The 20,549-nt window shown below is 40.6% G+C and overlaps 1 protein-coding gene and 2 long non-coding RNA genes across 4 annotated transcripts in view; 2 read left to right on the forward strand and 1 right to left on the reverse strand.

The window, feature by feature from the left end:
* LOC109366554 (uncharacterized) overlaps positions 1-7,901 on the forward strand; it is a 50,169-nt gene extending 42,268 nt beyond the window's left edge. The window contains exons 7-8 of the long non-coding RNA XR_014882982.1: positions 3,661-3,924; positions 6,427-7,901. This is a non-coding gene — a long non-coding RNA (uncharacterized LOC109366554). The remainder of the gene's footprint in view (positions 1-3,660; positions 3,925-6,426) is intronic.
* An 833-nt stretch (positions 7,902-8,734) lies between these two features.
* LOC146545265 (uncharacterized) overlaps positions 8,735-20,549 on the forward strand; it is a 33,881-nt gene continuing 22,066 nt past the window's right edge. Inside the window, exon 1 of the long non-coding RNA XR_014882999.1 lies at positions 8,735-9,007. This is a non-coding gene — a long non-coding RNA (uncharacterized LOC146545265). The remainder of the gene's footprint in view (positions 9,008-20,549) is intronic.
* Positions 14,176-20,549, reverse strand: part of POC1B (POC1 centriolar protein B) — a 42,559-nt gene continuing 36,185 nt past the window's right edge. For both annotated transcript variants that reach the window (XM_085222718.1, XM_085222712.1), the window contains 2 exons: positions 17,364-17,546; positions 14,176-16,146 (listed from right to left, as the gene is read on the reverse strand). In XM_085222718.1, coding sequence (XP_085078844.1) covers positions 16,042-16,146; positions 17,364-17,546 — 288 coding nt within the window. In that variant the 3' untranslated portion in view covers positions 14,176-16,041. The remainder of the gene's footprint in view (positions 16,147-17,363; positions 17,547-20,549) is intronic.

The following is a 20,549-nucleotide window of genomic DNA, read 5'->3' on the forward strand; positions in this document are numbered from 1 at the left end:
TCACAAGAAACTGTGGCTTTGATAGTCAGGGTCTGATTTAATGCAATACCAAGTCATAGAAAAACATTTAAAGAGAGAAGATGCCTTTCTCTAAGTGCTTTGTACTGTAAAGCTTCTGTATATACACATACACTCACATGCACACACATCCTGGAGGAGGTGTGTGTCCAGGAGGGAAATCCTGCCTGCACCGAGGTTAATGACAAATGTTCCCACTGACCTTGACAGGGCAGGGTTTCAGGCACTGTCTGTGTATTTGGGGGATATTGTGAAAGTGTTCAGGCGTGATACGTCTGTGTTTACTTGCTGCGAAGGACTGTGGGAGCCTGAGCATACTAGCAACGCACCAAAACACAAATGGAGAGCAAGAGACTGTCCTTAAGACAAGGCCCAGGAGTGTTGCCATGCCTTCCTGCACCATGTGTTATCTCCTGCAGCTTTGTCTGTCTACAGGCTGTGGGAGAACCCTAGGCAGCGGCCTTACTCACCACCAGAGTCTTGGTGGGGTCTTGGTTTCCTTGCTTGTTTTTCGCTTGGTGACTTTTTTGTGTGTGATGCTTTCTTGTTTGTCTTTTTAACATATATTGAGGTTAGTCTAAAAATTGCACAACTGCCTTCATTGCTCTCAAAGTAGACAGGATAGTTTTTGAGGGCCAATTAGAAGGGCCAGCTGACCCTTGAATAACATTAATCCCTCATTTGGTGATTTCACTCTGCTTGATTTTACCTTCAGCTACGTTTTTAGTGTGGCAGAAGGTCAAGAAACCTATTTCTAAAAGTAATTTAGTGGTTGTGATCTTCAAAACTCCCATTTTAATGCTGATTGTAATTCTATTCCAGGGTTTTTTCTAAAATTTGTTTTGAATTTGTGTACCTCTAAGCATTGTTCAGTGATATTATAGGTGGAAACGTAACATCCCAGAATAATGAACATAAATCTTGTTTTCTTGGAGACTTTTTGTAGATCTACTAAAGGTAATTTAGAGACTCACAGTTTAAAGACCTGCTTTAATTTGTGTAGGTATAATGTGCCAAACTTGAGTGGCTAATTTCGCATCAGTCACGAAATGCAGTGGGCCAGCCATGTGACTTCCTTAATGTAAAATGCGTTTTGTATTTATGGGTTCTTCCTGTTTGTAACTATCATTTTGTAACAGCTGCATTCTCAGTTTTGCTGCCCTGTGGCACAGCACACACCACAAAGCAGGATCCCCATGTCTGAAAGGCACTTCCTTCCCCCTTCATCTTGACAGCACACATCTGAGCCAAGGTTCCTCTGTGCAGAATGGGGTTTGGTCCCAGTATCGGGGCTCTCACTCCTGATGGAAAGCACTGCACATCCCTGGCTGGGATCAGATTTGGGGCAGTATGCCCAAGTTCTTTTGAGAATTTGGGCCTGGCTGTAAATGTCACAGCTGGTGTCTTCCCACTGCTGAAAATCTGCTGCAATATTATGGATGATGAGCATTTGGAAAATCTGGTGCTGAAGACCAGCAGTCAATAGGGTGATGTAAAGGGGAGAGGGACAGGGCCCAGAGCTGCAGCACAGGAAAGCAGTAATACATTCAATGTCATAGACAGTGTCTGTGCAGGATTCCAAATACCTGGCAAAACCAAAGCAAAACATGAGCATTACTAAAAAACATCAGGTATACCTATTTCTGAGTAGCAAGTATAAAACCTTAAATTGCTTCCAAAAAAGATCTGAATTACCATTATCAGTGCTCCTGCAGAAGCACTCTGAACTAAGAGCTTGAAGCCAGAGCCTTCCAGTAACACTGGACAAATGCATTCTCACTCCCATGCAGAGCGGTGGCTCCTTGGACATGTTCCATGCTTCACTGAAAAGCTGGCAATATCACAAATTCCTGAAGAAGAAAAGCTGCTGAACTGCTTTAAAATCACTTTAAAGATGTGTACAAACTCCTTTCTCTGTGTGTGTGTGTGAATCTTCACATTTACTCTTCTTTACATACACTTTACCTTCTCCCTTTGGAGCACCACTGTATATGGAAACCTGCACAGCACAATAATAAACAGCTGTGGTAAGCAGTCTATAAAGATGTAAAGAGCAGTTGTTGTCACTGTACTAACAAAGTAGTTTCTCTCAAATTTACCTTCAAACCAGGCTCTCAGCTGCTCCCGAGCATATCCAGATGATCCTTACATGTGTTAGCAATATGCTACAATGACATACATGTGTTCCTACATAGCCTATTCCAGCACAGGTTTCTTTGTTCAGTATCACATTATGCATGTGTTTGTTATTCATGTTTCTGCTTCCACAACTTTCCTTTGATGTAAATGTAATACAACTTTTTCATCGTTATTTGAAACAGAAACCTTGGGACACAAGGAGCATCAAATATAGGAAGTACTTAATTACATTTAGCCAATGGTTTATACCTTTTCTGTATGTTAAAGCCATCAGTAATGTTTTTTCAGAAGAAAAATGAATGACTGGACTTTTGTTCAGACTACAGGCTTAGTGTAAGGGTTAGGCTGTGATGCCGTGACTGCTCAAAGTCTGCCGCAGAGGGTTTGTGTCAGAGGCAGCAGCAGATTCACATTGTCTTTAGCAGTGCCAAACATTTTTTTCTGAAGAGAACATTAGCTTTTAAGGGTCCTGCAAGTCCTCTGAAAAATAAATATACATCTTTGGAAAGTGACTGGAAAGATGCTTATGAGAGCTGGGAAAGATGCTCAATATCAATCTGTACTTTCCTCTTTAAGTGCTTCTGAGCCACATCTTCACCTGCAATTAACTCACATGGCGTATGAAGATACACTCCTCTGTGCTTAACCTTTAAACAAAATTTCTGTGATTATTGGCCCTCATTCTCAGCAGGACTGTGAGAAATGAGCAGGGCAGATGGGAGCAGGCGTTCCCAGTTGATGCTACAGAACATTTCTGTGATGATTTAAAGCTGTGTTAAACAATAGCTTGTTCACATTCAATTGCAGAGCATCCCAAGATCCTGTATGAGGCAGGGAAGAGAACCAAAATTGCTTTTGCGGAGATGCTAGGCATAATTAAAGGCTCATGTCTGGATCTTACAGCTAACAAACTGCTGTACAACTGGGGAAGTGGCTCCCTAAGTAGCTTTCTACAAAACACTAAATATAGTGTTGTAACAATAAAACCTAACCATCCAGCTGCCAGTGTATTGTGTGCATGTGGCACTGTGGACATCATGTCTGCCCTCTCCCCTCAAATCCATCCCCTTCTGCTGTTGGAAAATAGCAAAAGTCCTGTCAGGAGCCACTGAGAAGTTTAATAAAAATAAATTGGAGCTGCTTAATCCACTTCTGCAATCTGGCTGCACTTGTTCTGAAAATCAGGACTGCTCCTTTGGCAAAGTGCAGAGTGAAGTGAGAGGCTGTGAGCACGGCCTCGCAGAAGGGCAGAAAAAAGGCCTCTCACTGTCTCCCCTTTTGACATGACAGATAAAGGCAAATGTGTGAAGGTCTCAAAGCCCCGCTGCAGAGCAGGAAGAGGAAAACAAATGGCACCACACCATATGCCCATAATCCCAACTAAAAGGCATTCAAATTCATTTCTCCTCAGCTTCCCTTTTACACACCAGTGAACAAGCGTGTTTGACAACACAGTGTGGGAGTTTCCAGTTCACTGAGCGGGTTTCCTTCATGTTCTCTCAGGCTTCCACCTGAACGTCCTGCTCCCAACAACAAGATGGATCCCAGGTGGGCTGGTGGAGGCCAGAAATGGGAGCCCCCAGGCACTGCACCTCACACTCTGGGAGGAACAAACTGGGAAACTGTATGCAAGTTGAAGTGAAAGTGCTGGGCCTGGCAGGAAAGCAATGCCCTCAAACCCCCAGTGCCACCATGATGACCTCGCTGCCTTTGCTAGGCCTGGAGCTTGCCATGTGTGAGGAATGCACCCAGGGAAGCACCTTGCAGGTTAGTGGGACCAGTGGCCTTCAGTAGGCTAGAGCAGCCGGCCAGAGCAGCAGGTACAGCAACTGAGGTGATGCCAATCGATGTTGGAAGAAGGGGGCGAGAGTAAAGTGCTGCAGGATGCTTGGGAGACTGGAAAATGCCTCGGAGCCAGCGGGGCCATGAGCGTGTGAGTGGAAGGCAGCATGGGTTGCTCATTAGAGCCTGAGCGCATTGAGAGCGGGAGAGGATGCTCGCATGGCAAATCAATTTGCAGGCATCAAATTGATTTAAAAAAATGCAAAAGGATGCACTCACCATTATAAATCGAATAGGAAGAGCAACGGATAAACATGGTCTATGGTTCATAAAACCACAGTTAGATAGAGAGTGGAACCTTTATCTCAGGCAAGACAGCAGGCAATGTCCCCTTATGCCTCATCTGCAGCTTTTCACATTTCTATTTTTCACATTTCCAATGCCGAACTAATTATTTTCCTCCAAAGGTCCTTTCCACTCCTCTTCATCCTTCTGTTGACATAAAAGCTATTGACTGGACCTATAATCACAGCATTGCTTTTCAGTATTTGACTCTTGTTCAAATGCTTTTTTCTCCTTTGTAGCATCTCTGAGATCTCAACCAAGGATCCAAAACACTTGCTTATAACTTCACAGTCTCCAGGTTTTGGGTTTCACATCCCCCTCCTTACCATTCTTTTCACACCTCCATCCCACTGCTTCCTACACAGAGTACAGCTGCCAGGTTGATGATACAGATGCGGAGATAAAATCCAATTCTCCAGAGCTGCCTTAGTAACACTATTTTAGAGTACAGTTCCAGATACTTTTCACTGTATACATTTTCTCTGTGCTTTTAGGTTCACCACGTTGACTTTGCCTCTTGAGCAGGTGCAGCACCCAAAAGCTGTAGCAAGGTGTTATTCTCCACCCTCACTCACATTACAGTAGTGAGAGTACTCAGAGTGAGCACCAAACCAGCTGTTTGACAGATGTTAAGTCAAGCAAGATGTTACACTACAAAGTGGTAAGAAATAGGCTGTCATGGACCAGGATCAGTTCTTCCATTACCCCCAAGCATGACTTCTCCCAGCACTACAAATCTCCTTGACCCTGCTTCTAACTCCTCAGTATCTCATAGCATCCTCATGCATTTTTCTGTGCTCAGATCTCTTCTGTGTCCTTGCTCCACTGTGTCCTCACTCCCACTGTGTCTGCTTTCTGTCTGACCTGGGCCATCCTCCCCTATGGCTTTCAGTGAGCTGAATAAGCATCTTCTGTACCAGTTCAACCCCATCAGTGTTTCATTCTATTTTTGATGATGAAAGATCCAGAGAGGGTGTCATTCTCTGAAAAAAGCTAAAGATTTCCTGAAAATTTCATTCTGAAATGTGCACCAAGAATGGAAAAGTAACTTAAGGCAGTTTAAGTTCAAGAAATTTGTGGGAACCACTTCTTACAAAAAGAAATGTAGGAAGTAATGGCTACCACCTAGTCTGTGGTTTAAGTTTATTGTAGGAGTTCTTGCCTACTGTTTTCCTGACCAGGAGTAAGGCTCCCAAATGAGCTAATTCTCTATGTCAAGTCACACTAGTCTTGTATAAACTGCAATATTTACTTAAAATCCTCTTGCAGACAATGTAGTGATGCAAACTCTGTCCCACAGCGGCTGCTCTCAATGTCATTATTATACACTTCATTATCCCAAGACAGCTGGCAAAAATGAGCTGGGTAATTTACACACAACTTTGAAACTGTGCCTGCATTTTGAACTGTGTCAGCAGCTGTGACTTCTTCACAGCCTCTTGAATGGGCAGCTACCAAGCAGTGTGAGGACACTGAGAGATAAAAAGGAGCAAGACCCAGATCCATCCCTCCCATGCTGTGGTTACGCTCCTTCCTGGTCACTTCTTGTTGTGTGCCTATGCTGTGTGAGGTGATCCACAGAGGAAGTGGGGATCTGCAGGGAGGCACCACATTCTGAGGTTGCCTTATGCTGCTCAGTTTGACAGGCCCATTGTTTGTACAACGCTAATACCAAACTGATGCTTTTGGGAAACTCCACCCGTGAGCGATCTGGAAAAGTTCCTGGTATGCCCAATGAGGCTTCAGCCAAATGCACTAATTGTGGCTGCAAAATATTGTTTTAAAGGAAAAGGATGGGAGAGAAGAGAATGTGAAAACAGAGAGAGGAAGAGATAAGCAAAGAGGCGATGGGCTACAGCAGGACAGACAAAATGGGAAGGGGCAAAGCATTCGTGCAGAAGGAGGCAGAGGCTGTGGGTGCATTGGGAAGACTATTCAACCTAATTATCAGAAGTGGTACAACAACAGAATGGGGTTCACGTTTGTCTTCTCCCTATCTTTGGCCACATTCAATATCTGTTGGCTTTGCCTCTTCCACTCAAACCCCAAACACTTTGAGCCTTTTCCATGGAGGTTTTGGGGTCTGGCAGAGCTCACATCACCTTGAAAACTGCACTGTGACACATGGCTTTCTTTTTTCAGTCTTTCTACAGCTCCTGACCACCTCTGACAGGCTAACACTGGTGGCTGCACTAGCCTTTGGGACAATCCAATTTCTAATGTAAATGGGTTTCCTGATTGAGAAAATATCATTAAATCTGAGAGATCTGGGAAAATGAGATACACTAATGAGTTCTAAAATGCTGGTTACAGACAGATTTCTCCAGCATGGTAACACCAAAACTAAATTAACTCCAGAGTTCAACTCACCAGATCTTCTCAATTTTGACCGAATGCTTCTTCTTAGTCAGCTGCTTTTCAAGGCCAAGTTAACCCAAGTACTCAGACACTGATAAAACCTATGGTCTGGAGGGAAAAAAAGAGGAAAAAAAAACAAAACTATAGGAGTTTGATAGAAAGAAGTGTTGGGCCTGGAGTACAAGGGCAGCTAAAGCTGACTGCCTGTAACCTGAGCTCAGGGGTGGAAGAGAGTTTGCTTCATCTATGAAGCCTAAGATCCTGGGCACATTTTTGCACAGGGTTCTGCTTGTGGATAACCCCAGTGCAAAGAAAAACCCAAAACAACCACCGAGGGGGGACAGGCTGAAGTGCAAGGAAGTATCCCTGTCTCCAATAAAAATGGGGCACATAAAGCAGGAAGCATCAGCAGAGCTAATGCACAAGCAGATGGCCACTGAGGTGGATTTCTAGAGTAAATCTGGTGCCCGAGGTCCCAGGAAACCACCTGTTGTCCACCACGATGACCAGCAGCTGCAAGTGTCCCGAAGCCATGTGAGGGGTAGATGCAGCCTCTGTATCAGAGACCAGGCTGGAAGAAGCAAGTGAGGCAGGCAGTGCCGAAAGGCACTGCTGCTTCAGAGCGACTGTGATGCAATTAAGTGTTTTAGAAAATAGGAAGGAGGAGATTATACTGGCACCAAGAGTTCTCCAGGAAACGCTCAGAAATGAAGCTCAACATGGCATGGAAACTATTTCACTTCCAGGGGCAGTTTAACCTCCATCAGGGAAGAAAACTATTCTGGTGCTCCCGTATAACAAACCAAGATGTGCTGTGTGATGTCATCATTATTAAAAACAACACAAAACTAATTCTGAGCAATTGGAAAAAGGCACGCAGGGCTGGTTTATATTTCTTCCAAGACCTTTTCCCTCTAATTTCAAACGAGAAGGAAAAAAAAACGAAACAAACAAGGAACCAGAAAGAATCCCAGGTTAAGTCTCGAGCCGTCCCGGAGCCGCGGAGCCTGGAGTGCGGCCAGGCAGGCTGGCAGGAAGTCAGGCAGGACAGTGATGGAAACCTGCCTGGGCTGCAGCGGAAGCTGACCCAAACAGATGTGCTTCTGCGAAATATTTTGCTTACGACAAATCAGCATCCTCTGACAAAAACCTGTTCTGTTGGAAATCTCCCAGCACTGTTTATTATGGCATTGCTCTTCCTCCAATAATAAATAAAATGAAAGTGGGTGTGCGATGGCTAATGCTAATGAGCCAAATTATATATATTTTTGTCAGTGATTCTTTGTGTGGAACAAATCTTAAAAATCTGACCTCAGGCATTTCGGTCTGGTTTTGTTTTCACAGTGAGGGCTGAAGGCTCAGCTTTGTTATGCTACAAGTTAAACAAACATAAATGGAATTGTGAGACACTGGGTGAGAATAGGGAGATCTTACTGCATCCATAATGTCTTCCACGCCAAACAGCATTTTTCAAATAGTGCAGATTGCTAGCTTTGTACTGTTCCCCATTCCTCCCAAATCCATTACACAGAAAAACACGGCAATTCCCTCCCCAGTACTCAGGTTATGCAACAAGGGCATAACTCTCCCTTTGAAATGATTAACTTGATCATTTAGAGAAGTGAGAGAGAAATGTAGGCAACATATACACAGCTTGGAATTAGCTGAGTGGCTGAAAGCATTTTTCTTTCTAAAAGGGGGGGGGGAAGGGGGATGGGAAGAAAAAATGAGTGATATTTCCTCTTTTACAATTTTGAATGACACTGTAGACCTCTCTTGTTTCATCAACTCCTCAGAATGAGCATCCAGAAGGCTGCAGATAAGGTGCGTGTGCAAACCTAGCACTGGGTCCTGTGCACTCTTCATTTACCTGAGTTCCAGGGCCTCTATTTCAGAAAGCTGTGCAACAAATAGCGAAGTACACCCTTAAATGAATCAGAAAGTCAGGTTTTCATGGCTACATTTGTTTCCCATCTACCTTCAGAAAAAAATCAGCCATTGGTTTCTTCCCAACCTTTCTTTCTCTTTCCCTCCATTATGTGAATATAACGTACAAGATTGAGACATTTTCACCGTGTAACTTCAAGCATGTGAGAAGTCTCACTGATTTCAGCCAGAGACTTCCTATTGAGTCAGGACAGCACTGCTGCCTGCGTGTGACTTTGGGCTGATGAGTCATTCCCCGGTTGTGGCCGTGCCGCCGGTCCAGCGCCCTGCAGGATGTCCCACGGCCCCGGCCCTGAGCACCCACCCTGGCAGCATCCGGGCTCTGCTGGCTGTGGCCGCCTGACCACAGGCTGCTGAGTGTCGCGCTGCCGTCTGGGAGGAAACCCATGGGCACCGCAACCAGCGTGGTGTGTGCTTGGTGAGTCACAGCTAAGGGGGTGGTTTTAAACTACAAGAGGGGAGGTTTAGGTCAAATGTTAGAAGGAAATTCTTTACTCAAAGGTCGGTGAGACATTCGAACAGGCTGCCCAGAAAAGCTGAGGATGCCCCATCCCTGGAAGTTGAATGGGTTCAGGTTGGTTGGGCCCTGGGCAGCCTGATCTGTAGATGTCCCTACCCATAGCACTGGGGTTAGAATAGATGACCCCTAAGGTCCTTTCCAACCCAAACCATTCTGTGACAGAGAGGATTGGCTGCAGTGACATTGGCTTGCCTACACGGCAAATGCTTCAGCCTTGGTGTCACCCACTTGCTTCAACTCTTTGGGATAAGCACTGAGAGGCTGCCACAACTTCTCTAATGAAGCTCCTGCAGTCTCTCGATAATGTGGCTATTTATAGGTCGGGTCAATACTGAATAGACTGCAGAAGCTGCACAAAAGCTCGCCGTGTTACAGCAGTGAAGTGGTACAGAGGCACTGGTGCAGCCTGAAACTCAGTATGGTTGTATACAATTAAATATTATAACCTACTATGCTTTGCCCTATTACACTCACTTCTAAACTGAAAAGTTAATGGTATCTAATTTATTACACTTAAAAAATTTCTCTTAGAAGCTAAGTTAGTCTTGTGAAGTACAGGAATTTTCAAGTCTTACAGACTAAGACCTGCTTTTGCACCAGCATCACATTTTAGGCACAGTGTCATTTTATTTGTAATCACCAGAATTAACACAGTAATCAGTGCAGAATCTGCTGACAGCCAGATACCAACACTGTCTCTTCTTTCCCTTTCAAGTTGCTCTTTGTAGATTTTAGCAATATGTCCTGGGCTTTGTGCATCCAACATGTATCATAGGGTGAAAATAATTATAAAAAGAATGATTAAAAAAATGTTAGACAAGTGCTCTCATGAGGAAGAATTGCTGCCAGGAGCAGTGTGTCCTTTTTGCCACCCAAGTGTATTGCATCTTAGATGTTTCATTTTGAGAGACTTGAACCATGAAGGCAGCATGAAGCAGCAGGGCCCTTTGTGCATGGCTCACCTGGTTCTTTCTTAAAATAAATCAGGCAGGATTTTTTCACTTTGAGCTTCCCAGACTTCTGTCCTATGACACTTGTTCAGGAAGTCCCAACAAGCAGCAGCCAACACACTGTGCTTCTGATGGTTAATCTTAGGACGGAGCTGATGATTAGTACCGATGCTGCAATAAGCACCGTAAGCCGTCACAGCAGCCAGAAAAAGCTTCAAGTGAAATCCTGCCGCGGAGAGATCCTGCTACTTTTTCTCCTCTCTAGTGTTTTCTTTCTCTAAAAGGAGCAGGGATTTCCTCCGGGGATTGGGAGGAGGAAAAAAAGTTGAGAGAGGTACAGTTTCGTTGCAATACAAAGCACAAAAGGATGAAAAAGAAGCCTAATGGATGTCTTTCCTTCGTGTCTTCTGGCAATTGCTTTCTCTTCAGCAGCTTTGAAGAGAAGTTAGGCTCCTCTGTTTTATCCTGCTCTGCAGGGGCTCAAGCAGTACAGGGACTTACAAGTCCAACCACTTCTCTGAGTCACGGAATCCTATATTTAGATGGCCTTGAGAGCCTCTGCTTTTCTCCCCAGCACACTCCTGTCTCTGCAAGTGCATCAAGTCTGCTGATGCCCATGCCCAGCTATGGGCATGTGAAAATTGTGTGACCCCACCACCGGTAGACCCAGTATCACCATTAATGCTGACACTTCTCTAGGATTCCTGGACTAGGTGTTACTGCCCAGTCTACACCATAGGCCTCAATCAAGTCAGCATCTCAAAAGATGCCTAGCAGATTTTGGCCTGGTATGAAAATCGACCAGGATCAAGACTTTCTAAAAACATGCACACTCCCTTTTACCAGCAGCTTTCCTTACTGACTAGAAATCTAACTGAACAGTCTTAATGCGGGTGGCTTTGGAGCACAGGTCTGAGCCAATGTTATTTCACCATAGACAAAGGCTTTGATTCTGAGGCTGCAGAGTACTCCAGGGTGAAGCTGAGTCAGGTGCTTCCTGGGCAGCCATAGCTTTCACAGCCAGCATGCGTTAGGTCAGTGACTTTTCAAGGATGAGCTAGGATTGGGTGGGCACATGGCTCCAAACCAAAATCCTTGCTTCAGTGGACTCATATGAGTAGTCAAGCAAGCCCAAGAGACCCGTGGATCTGAATGATTAAATATGAAACAGTTGCTCTTCTGACCTGCTACACCCAGATGTTTTTGTATTGTTTTCTTGTGCGTGTGTCTTTTCTTTTGTTTTATTCATTTTTGCTTTTTAAGACAGGAAAAATGATGGGGGAAGGTTAAAGAGCTCAATCTGCTGCGTAACTTTGTGGCAGGAAATGCATTAATTACATTAAAGTAAGGATATTTTTTCTGCTTTAAGTCATTGACAACAACACTTGATGTACGTTGCCTTGAATGCCTCCATAAATGGGGCATTTACAACCTCCTCGGGCAACTTGTTCCAGTGTGTCACCACCCTCTGTATAAAAACTGCCCCCTAGTTTCTAACCTAAATCTCCCCTGTCTCAGTTTAAAACCATTCACTCTTGTCCTATCACTATCCACCCCTGAACAGCTGTTTCTCTTCCTGCTTATATGCTCCTCTCAAATATTGGAAGGCCACAATGAGGTCTCCCGGGAGCCTTCTCTTCCCCAAGTTAAACAAGCCCAGTTCCCTCAGCCTTTCTTCATAGGAGAGGTGCTCCAGCCCTCTGATCATCTTGGTGGCCCTCCTGTGGACCTGCTCCAAGAGCTCCACGTCCTTCTTGTACTAGGGCCCCAGGCCTGGATGCAGTACTCCAGATGGGGCTTCACAAGAGGGACAATCACCTCTCTCTCCTTGCTGGCCACCCCTTTTTTAATGCAGCCCAGAACATAGTTGGTCTGCTGGGCTACAAGTGCACACTGCTGGACACACTACCTCATCTAGAACTGCTTTATCCCTTAGGAAATAAACACTTTGGAAGGGAAGACACATTTTGTCTTGTAAAATTCCCCACCAGTAAAATTCGTCAGCACTGATGAATAAACGAGGGCATTATTTTTGTGTTGCTAAGATGCTTAAGTCCAAATTCAATAATACATTGTAAATATGTTTTGTAACACAGGTACAAGATGCAGCTTACCACTCACTGACTAGTTTGGAAACTGTATTTTTCTGCTGGATTTAAAATTTATAGTAAAATTGGAGAGGAGTGCACTCAGCACATCCTGTTAGCTGAGTCAATTGAAACTGCACCTGTTCTTGGATGCAAGTCATAACAAACACAACCCATATACATTGTAAAGAAAAGGACTTGTCTGCACTTTTTCCAATTAACATCTGCCTTTTGGCAAGTTATTAACCTATTTTCTCACAAAGAAACGGCTTCAATTGTATTATGCATCCGAAGCGTGCAAAAGTCCCTGAGGGGGCACTCTGACAAAAACATACTGTTCCTGGATCCAATGTGAACATACATATTCATTAATTGTTTGGGGCAGAGAGTACAGAATTTCTGATTTTTACAAGTCTTACAGGGTAAACAGGTTACATAAAGCTATGTCCTTGGAAATACATTCTGATCCCAGCTACTCTCGTTCAGTGTTTCTGCGCTGCGATACAGCAACTAAAATAACTCAGTAACCCTGTTAAAAGACTTCTAGGAAGAAAAAGACGTAACTGTTTACCTTAAAAATAGTACAGCACACTTAATTATTCAAATAAAGATGGCAATTTATAGTTCTGGAATAAGTCATGCTACAGGGATCTACATAGGGAAATGGCTGGGAGAAATGTGTCTACAACCATTTTTTCCACCCAAAAGGTAAGTTTAATCAGAATGTAAGCCTGTAGTTTAAGTTTCTCATGATAATGATTATGATAATGAAACAATGAATTGTTATCTTACATGCATAAAAGCAATAAACAAGATTGGGAGTCGTTCTGATACATTCATCTCCAGGAACTGGTTTTCCAAAACACTAGGGCTTTAGAAGACATGGCAGCAACAGCAAAAGGTAAATAGAGATTTTTGGAGAATGTTTGGATATGGACAAAATAAAATAAAAATAAATTTAAAATAATAATAATAATAATAATAATAAAGATAGAGCTTGAGAAAACCCAGAATAGTGTTTGAGTTGTCAGTCTGGTCCATAGTACACAACCCATTATTGGCATAGATTAATGTCCCAGAAAACCTGTACATTCATATCAGAGAAGTGCCTTCCAGACCCACGTTGCAGTATGAGCCACTTGGTGTCTAGCGCATGGCGAGAGCCTGGTACCTCCATGTGTGCTTCAAAAGAGATGACACAGAATTATCCAAAAGTAAAAAAACTCAGAAAAATACCTTGATTGCTTCAGTATCATGCTGTACTCAATGCTCAGGATAGGAACTCCATTAAGATTAATGACTAAACTTTGATAGGAATTACAAATGGAACTTAAGACACAGCAGCAGCCAACAGCATTTCTTTCAATTCGCACAAAGTATTTTTTGCTTTGATTGGAAATCTCTGCAGAATTATCTAAGATGAGTTGCTAAGCTACTTCCTAGCACTGTGAAACTTTACGAACTTGCAGTCTGTTCCCCTGGCAAATCTTCCAGAGGACTCAGGCAGGGCTATTTGTTCTGCCATGCTCACACACTCACAAACATCAGGGACCTACCACACTTTGAAGCGTGCCATTCAGACACAACTATTATTTTTTTGAATTGGTATTCAGCCACCCTTGCAATACTGAGAATACTTGCTTCTGAGAGTTTAAGCAGCCCCTTCAGCCACTTTGAAAGGAAGTTTTTCTATTCTGTAGCCTTTCTTGAAATTATATGGATCAAGAAAAAAGGCTAATAGCCCATGTCAAAATTCCTTTAAAAAAACGTGTTAGCTGGTAGTTGTTGTATTTTAGGACAGTGCTCACAGCTTGAGGAAAATACCTCCACACTTTTATCAAACTATCTTCTCTAATTATACAGATATCCCAGGTGTCAGGCATTCTGAGCATTACAGTATCAACAGACTACCTGATCGAATGAAAATAACATACATTAATTTGGAAATGTTACATTAATTCACCAGATTCACATACATAAGTATTAAATGCTCCCACTGAAAAGGAAGAAGGCAGAGTTAAGGCAGAAGGGAAGACAAAAGCAAAGATTTTATTAAAATATAAAACAAACAAAAAATATTTTCATACGTTGTTGATAAATAATCCTGAAAAGCTTAACAAAAAAATCCTATTTATATAGAAATAAAAAAATATGTAGTCCATTAAAAAAAAAACAAGAAGTAAGCCAAGTTTTTTTAACAGCTGCATGGTTTTGTGCCTTGTAATGAAACCAAGAAAAGGCAAAGACCACAAGAATATTTCCAAATGCAAAACAACAAAATACATCTGACCTAAAAGACAGTATTTACATAACTCTGCATTATATAGCATTATAAACAATTGCAAAATCAAAGGTCAGGCTGTACACATTGGAATATGTAAGACTATCCTTCCACTAAAAAATCAGTGCATAGGATGTTGCATAGAAATAGTCATATCTGGAAAGCTTGTAAGTTGTTTCTTCACAGTATACAGCACTATTTAAAGCCGAGCTGAAAGTAAGTGGCACTTGTTGGCAAAATTCAGAGTTTACTAATTACTAACTGATATGATTTCTGGCTATCCAAAGGTGTACTATAAGAGAAAATAAAAAGTTCTAAAAGAACATTTGACTGCTTATTATGTTGGCCCCAACTGCAGTGGTGTTTGCATGGTAGTCCTGTACTTAAGCTGAATTCTATTGATGTTAATGAGGCTCAGCTTGGGAAATGGGCTTTATCTATATACAGTCAGTTGCAGAATTGGATTAAGATGCTCCCCCCATTTCAAGTGTCCTATTTTTTCAACCTACGAAATGCGAAGTTGCAGAAAGGGATGACTACTTACTTTTGATTGTGGATATGCAAAAGGTGTTTAAATTGCCATTTAAAAAAGTAATAGGTAGACATAAAGAAGCAGAGATGTTCTCTACTGAAGAACAATACCTACAATTATGCCTTTCTAAAAATCGTTTTTTTATTACAAATAAAACCAAAATTCATTATACATGGCAAACTGACTCATACAATGCCTTTACTGATTGTGGCTTAATTCATAATGCATTAAATGATGATGAGAATTCATAGCACAAGAAACGTGAGCACCTGTGGAAGTCCTTGGAGGATGGGGATCTTTTGTATTTGTGATAGAGACTTTGAGTTACTGTGTGTTTGGTTCAGACATACTCCTCAGAAATATGAAGCTAATTCTTATTTTACTAAAGATGAAAAATGAATTCTGCTGGATGAATAGAAGTGCAACACCGCATGTCTTGCATCTGAATTCACACATACAATCATTGTTTCAACATTTACATGACTTCATATCCGTAACTAAAAGTTATTACACTACATCTTGCAATCATCACTAAAATATGTAGAAGATGAAGAGTAACTGTCATAAGCTTGTGGTAAAATATCTGACAGTCCATAAGAGACAAAGAAAACTTCTGGCACTTAAGCAGATAGGGGTACTTGGACCTTATTTATGTGCTAGAGTAATATTGCTTTAGAACAATGAGCTTTACTTTCACAGCCCCTACCTGAGTTGAAAAATCTGCATAGTGCACTTCCATGGCAAGTGTTTTTTATCTAAAAACATACATCTTGTTTCATTTAAAGATCTTATTAGGCTGAAATAAGAGTTCTGTAACTAAAAACATTCAGTGGGATAGTACTTTTGATGGTACTTTTGGCTGATATTACTTTTGGCTGGGCTACACTTTACTAAATGTATAACCAGAGTGTCTGCTTGCTACCAATGTTTAAAATATCATAAATTTTTTTCTTCAGTTTTTATTACATTGATGAACAGTAAAGGAATTTTTTTCCACTTATAGTCAAATCCAATGAAGTAACATTTATTATTTCCTTGTGAAAATACAAAACATACTAATCAATGCAGTTCATTTTCATCTTTTATTCTTCCTGTCTTCCCTGAGGTAAATTTTTTTGCTGATTTTCTAAGCATTCTTTCAACTTATCTTCAGTCAAAGTCAGCCGTTGTTCCAGGATTGAAATTGTCTGCATGAGGAGGACAGTAGGAATAGCTTCAGTATGTTTTTATATCATTCACACAGTAGTACAACAGTGTGCAAAACGGTAACATTAAAAAAAATCCTTTTAACTCAACAAAAAAATAGCCTAAAGATGGCTTTGCCCTAGCTGTTCCACTACTGTTTACAACTGTATTTAAGAATGATGGATTTGTATCTATGAAGACTGTCTAAAGGTTTTAAATTGTTTTCATGAGAAAAAAAAAACTCTATGTGTGTACAATATTTATGTGCACATAAAAACTACTCAGAAATACTATGTGAAAGCTGCCTCCATATTGCAATATAAAACAGCCATAAACTGCGACCCCAAATGATGTCTTCCAAAAGCCTAAAAGAAACTTTAAAGATATAAAAAATAAATGAAGCGTGAAAAAAAAACCAATATTAAAAGGCATTCCCCAACAGACCATCTTCCTCAAGAAGAGTAGGTTCCTGGACACAGGCTGACAGTTTCTTCCCAATCCAACTTACCTCACAAATAATTTTCAGCTGATGCTTTGACTCCAAACTTTTCAAAACATATTTCTTTAGCTAAGATACATATTGCAGAAGAATTAAGAAACAATCTTAACCACTCCTATTAATGATTAATGTTAATACATTCCAGACCATAAAGTAGTGTATTAAGATATAAACTGTCTGAATTTGGATCACCAAAAATAAGTGCTTTTGCAAAGAAGCAACTCAGAGTTACTGACAGAGACTAACATTTGTACTGTTTCACTGACACTTGAAATTATTCCACTGCATAGATTCCTACCTAAGCCAATATCTTGAGCACTGAGTTTGAAGAAGGATTTAACGGTACGTTGCCAATTTACTTTGTTCATCCCCTACTAATGCATGACTGTTCAAGCTGGAATTTGACAATGTCAACACAACAACTGGCTTCTGGCGAATCCACATTAGATCTCACTATTGAAAAATAGTGACTTTTTTTCTTCTACAGTTAAAAACACAATAATCTTTACGATTATGTAGCAGGAAGCTTTTACTTTAGGAAACACAACACGTGCAATCAGTGTTTGCTGAAAGGCAAGAAACAAAACAGTCATTTCACTATAAAATCATTCAAGCCTACAGACTTTAACATTCTGATTTACGAACATAGTTCCTGTTTTTTCCACCATTGATAAAATTATTATTTTCCACTGTGAGTGCTATCTGTTCTTGCATACTTACTAGAGTCAAAACATCCAGCTGTTCCACAATGTTCTCCAGAGCATTACCCAAGGATGGGGAGACACCTATTTTCTTGTCCACATTATGCATAACTGATTCGGTCTCATTCTCAGACTTCCTCTTTGAGCTTGTTGCCAAGACCGAAGCAGAGGGATACTGCAAATCTTCATTGCTGACATCATCCTTAAATAAAGAAACACCATTTGAATATTCAGTTGCCCTTGTCTTCATTTAATGGCATAATGCACGAAAATCAGCAGAAAGGTCTGTTTTTATATTTTTAAAAATCTTAACACATGTACACACAGTGGCTTTCAGATTTGCTTCTTGTACCACATCCAATTCATAACACTTCAACTCCTTCTGACCTAAGAGTTAATTTCAGCTGTGATAGATGAGGCAATAATCACACATGATGTAGTGAGAAATCTCAGCAGTCTTTACGAATGATTTCAACACAAACAAGTTTCAGGTACTTGATTGAAGAACTAAATGCGTTACTACTAGAGCTTGAATTAAAGCTCAAATACTATTGCTGTTCTGAGTTTAATTCAAAAAGATAGCTCTAGCTCACAAAGAAATTCATTCAAAGCAGTCATATGGATGAAAATTCCATATGTGACTAGATGATCACAAGGGTTCCGCTCAACTTCATAGTATGAAACTTCTCTTTGGTATGAGTTTTCTGCCTAAAAGAACAAAAAAGTAGCTTTTAGATGTTTATTTAGTTGCATTACTTTTTTGAGAACCAATTTCTTCAGGAAACAGGAAAAGAAAACAGAAAAGATCCACACCATGTCACAAGGGAAATAACTTTGCTGTATAAATATTGCTTCAGGGTAAGTGAAAGAGCATGATCTTCCCAATCACTTCTGCTTTTATTTGTGCCTTGAAGTTTTAAAGGCCCTTTTGAGTCAGGACAGGTTAAATCATCACTAATTCTTTAGAGGATCCCTCATAAAAACTTTTCCTGATTTATTAATCCTTTTGCAATTTCTCTGAACTTCTACCTTCAGATAGTATAAAAATAAACAAAAATTGAAAGAAACAGACAAATTTTATTATCTCTAATTATATTTGCAATATCTGCAACCATTATAAAATAACTAGTTCCAGTTCAGCAGTTTCTCTGAAATATCTTGAGTGCTGATGAAAGTATCCATGTACTGAGCAAAAAAAAAAAGGAAATTTCAATCTTATCTGATGTGCTTAAAATACACAATGTCTACAACATACTCAAAATACTTACGTTGTAAAGCTGAATAGATTTTTCAAGTGAAAATCTAAAAATCATTGTGAACCATTAAAAATGGTCTCTTAAGTCTCTAAAATAATTATGTAGAATGACAGAATTAGTGGCAAACCTTTATAAGATTACCAAGGCATGTTGATGAGTCACCAAGGGCATGGGAGACTTAGAAGCAAGTTGGATGATTCTCTGTCAAGAATGTTTTCTCTAGGGTACACTCAGCCTGAAGACAGGTTAGGTGAGACACACTGCCTGCTTGACTATCATGTGCCTTATGAAATGCAGACAATTGGAAAAGGGAAGTTGGAAGTGCCACTGAAAAACATCCAGTTGGTACAATACTTTTGTTGTAGACTTCCTTTGAAAAGCTCCATACTTTTGAGTACTATGAAGCATATTGCCAGTCTTGGCTGGACAGCCCTTTCATACCTACAGTATAGTCCAGATTTGGTGCTTTCTGACTTCCATCTGTTAAGGCCAGTGAAAGATGGATTGTACGGGCAACATTTTCAAGGCAATAACGCCGTCATAGCAGCTGTGAAACAGTGGGTTGCCTCTGCTGGTGCAGATTTTTATGAATGTTGCACGCAGGCTCTTATTCGTTGCTGGTGAAAATGCAGAGCTAATGGTTGTGACTATGTTGAAAAATAGGGTTTTGAGGCTGAGCCTTGCTCTATTAAACAGTGTTACTGTGCTCTTGGTATCTGTTGTAGTTGCTTTTGGAGCAACCTACATAACTATATTTAAACACCAACCAATACTGTTTGGCTTTGCTTATGGCATACTGCTTTGCAAATTCGGTGTCCTAGGGAATAGTTAATTCTGAAGTACATAAAAATAACATTAGTTGCCAGGAATGTTGTAAAAATGCCTCATAATTAAAAAAAAAAGTGAAAAAAAGTGATATTCTGTAAAACCTCTGAGCTGTTCCTTATTGTAAGAGAATAAATTTGAATAAGGTTACAATTTAAAACTGTTACTTTGGAGCAAACTAAGAAGAAAATTAAAATGTGTACATTGTTTCCATTCATAGCCCTTTAGTAATAAAATAGACTCACGTTTGGACAAACTCATGTGAGTTACAAACAAGGAGGAGAAGGAGCAGATTTAATTAATCAATAGGAAGTTATTACCATGACATTACCAAGCGGATGTTCAGTAGAAAATTAAATTCAGCTTATAAATGATGTCATAAGCAGCAAACCATAATTGCTCATCTTTGTTTTCTGTTGAGTAAAATAAGACAAAACTCTGTGGGTGGTACTTAACCCATTTCTGAAAAATCCTAACATGTGATCTGCTCATCTCTGCGTATTCCAAAATGTTTTCCCATGAAACACTCACAGATGATGTATAAGAATAGAATCTGAGCAAAATGCATCCATATATCAAGACACCCGAGCGGTTTTATTTATAGAGAAAAAACAATTCTTTAAAGGAAAAAAGGTAGGAAATAATACATGTCTATGTCACTCAATTGAAAATCATTAGGCTTCAGCCTTCTAAGAGCTTTGAATTCAGAAAATATACACAACAGCTTCCAAATGAATACCCTAATGATCTTATTTATAATTAAGATGGGCTTATATGAAAAAGTGACATTGGTAAGCTTCCTAATGAATCACAAAAATTGGCATGGCCTGCTTTTTAAAAATAATGCTTTAAATTTTGAACACATGGCACATTTGCCAACTAATACTAAAACATTTCTGATACTGTGATTAAAACAACTACAAACAATTAGTCAGAAATAGAGCATTAGAGCTCAAAATAGACCAACAAGAAAAGACTTGACAGAGTGGTCTCCCAGCTCAGCAGACCTTGACTTTCTGTGTTTTTTGTCTGTTTGTTTGTTTGTTTTTAATCATGGGAAATTTCTCAGGAGAAGTAATGATAATACTATTATCACTGTCTTTTCCTCTATCTTGAGAACCCAG

This window comes from Meleagris gallopavo, chromosome 1 (genome assembly GCF_905368555.1).
Source record: "Meleagris gallopavo chromosome 1, MGAL_WU_HG_1.1, whole genome shotgun sequence".
Taxonomy (NCBI): domain Eukaryota; kingdom Metazoa; phylum Chordata; class Aves; order Galliformes; family Phasianidae; genus Meleagris; species Meleagris gallopavo.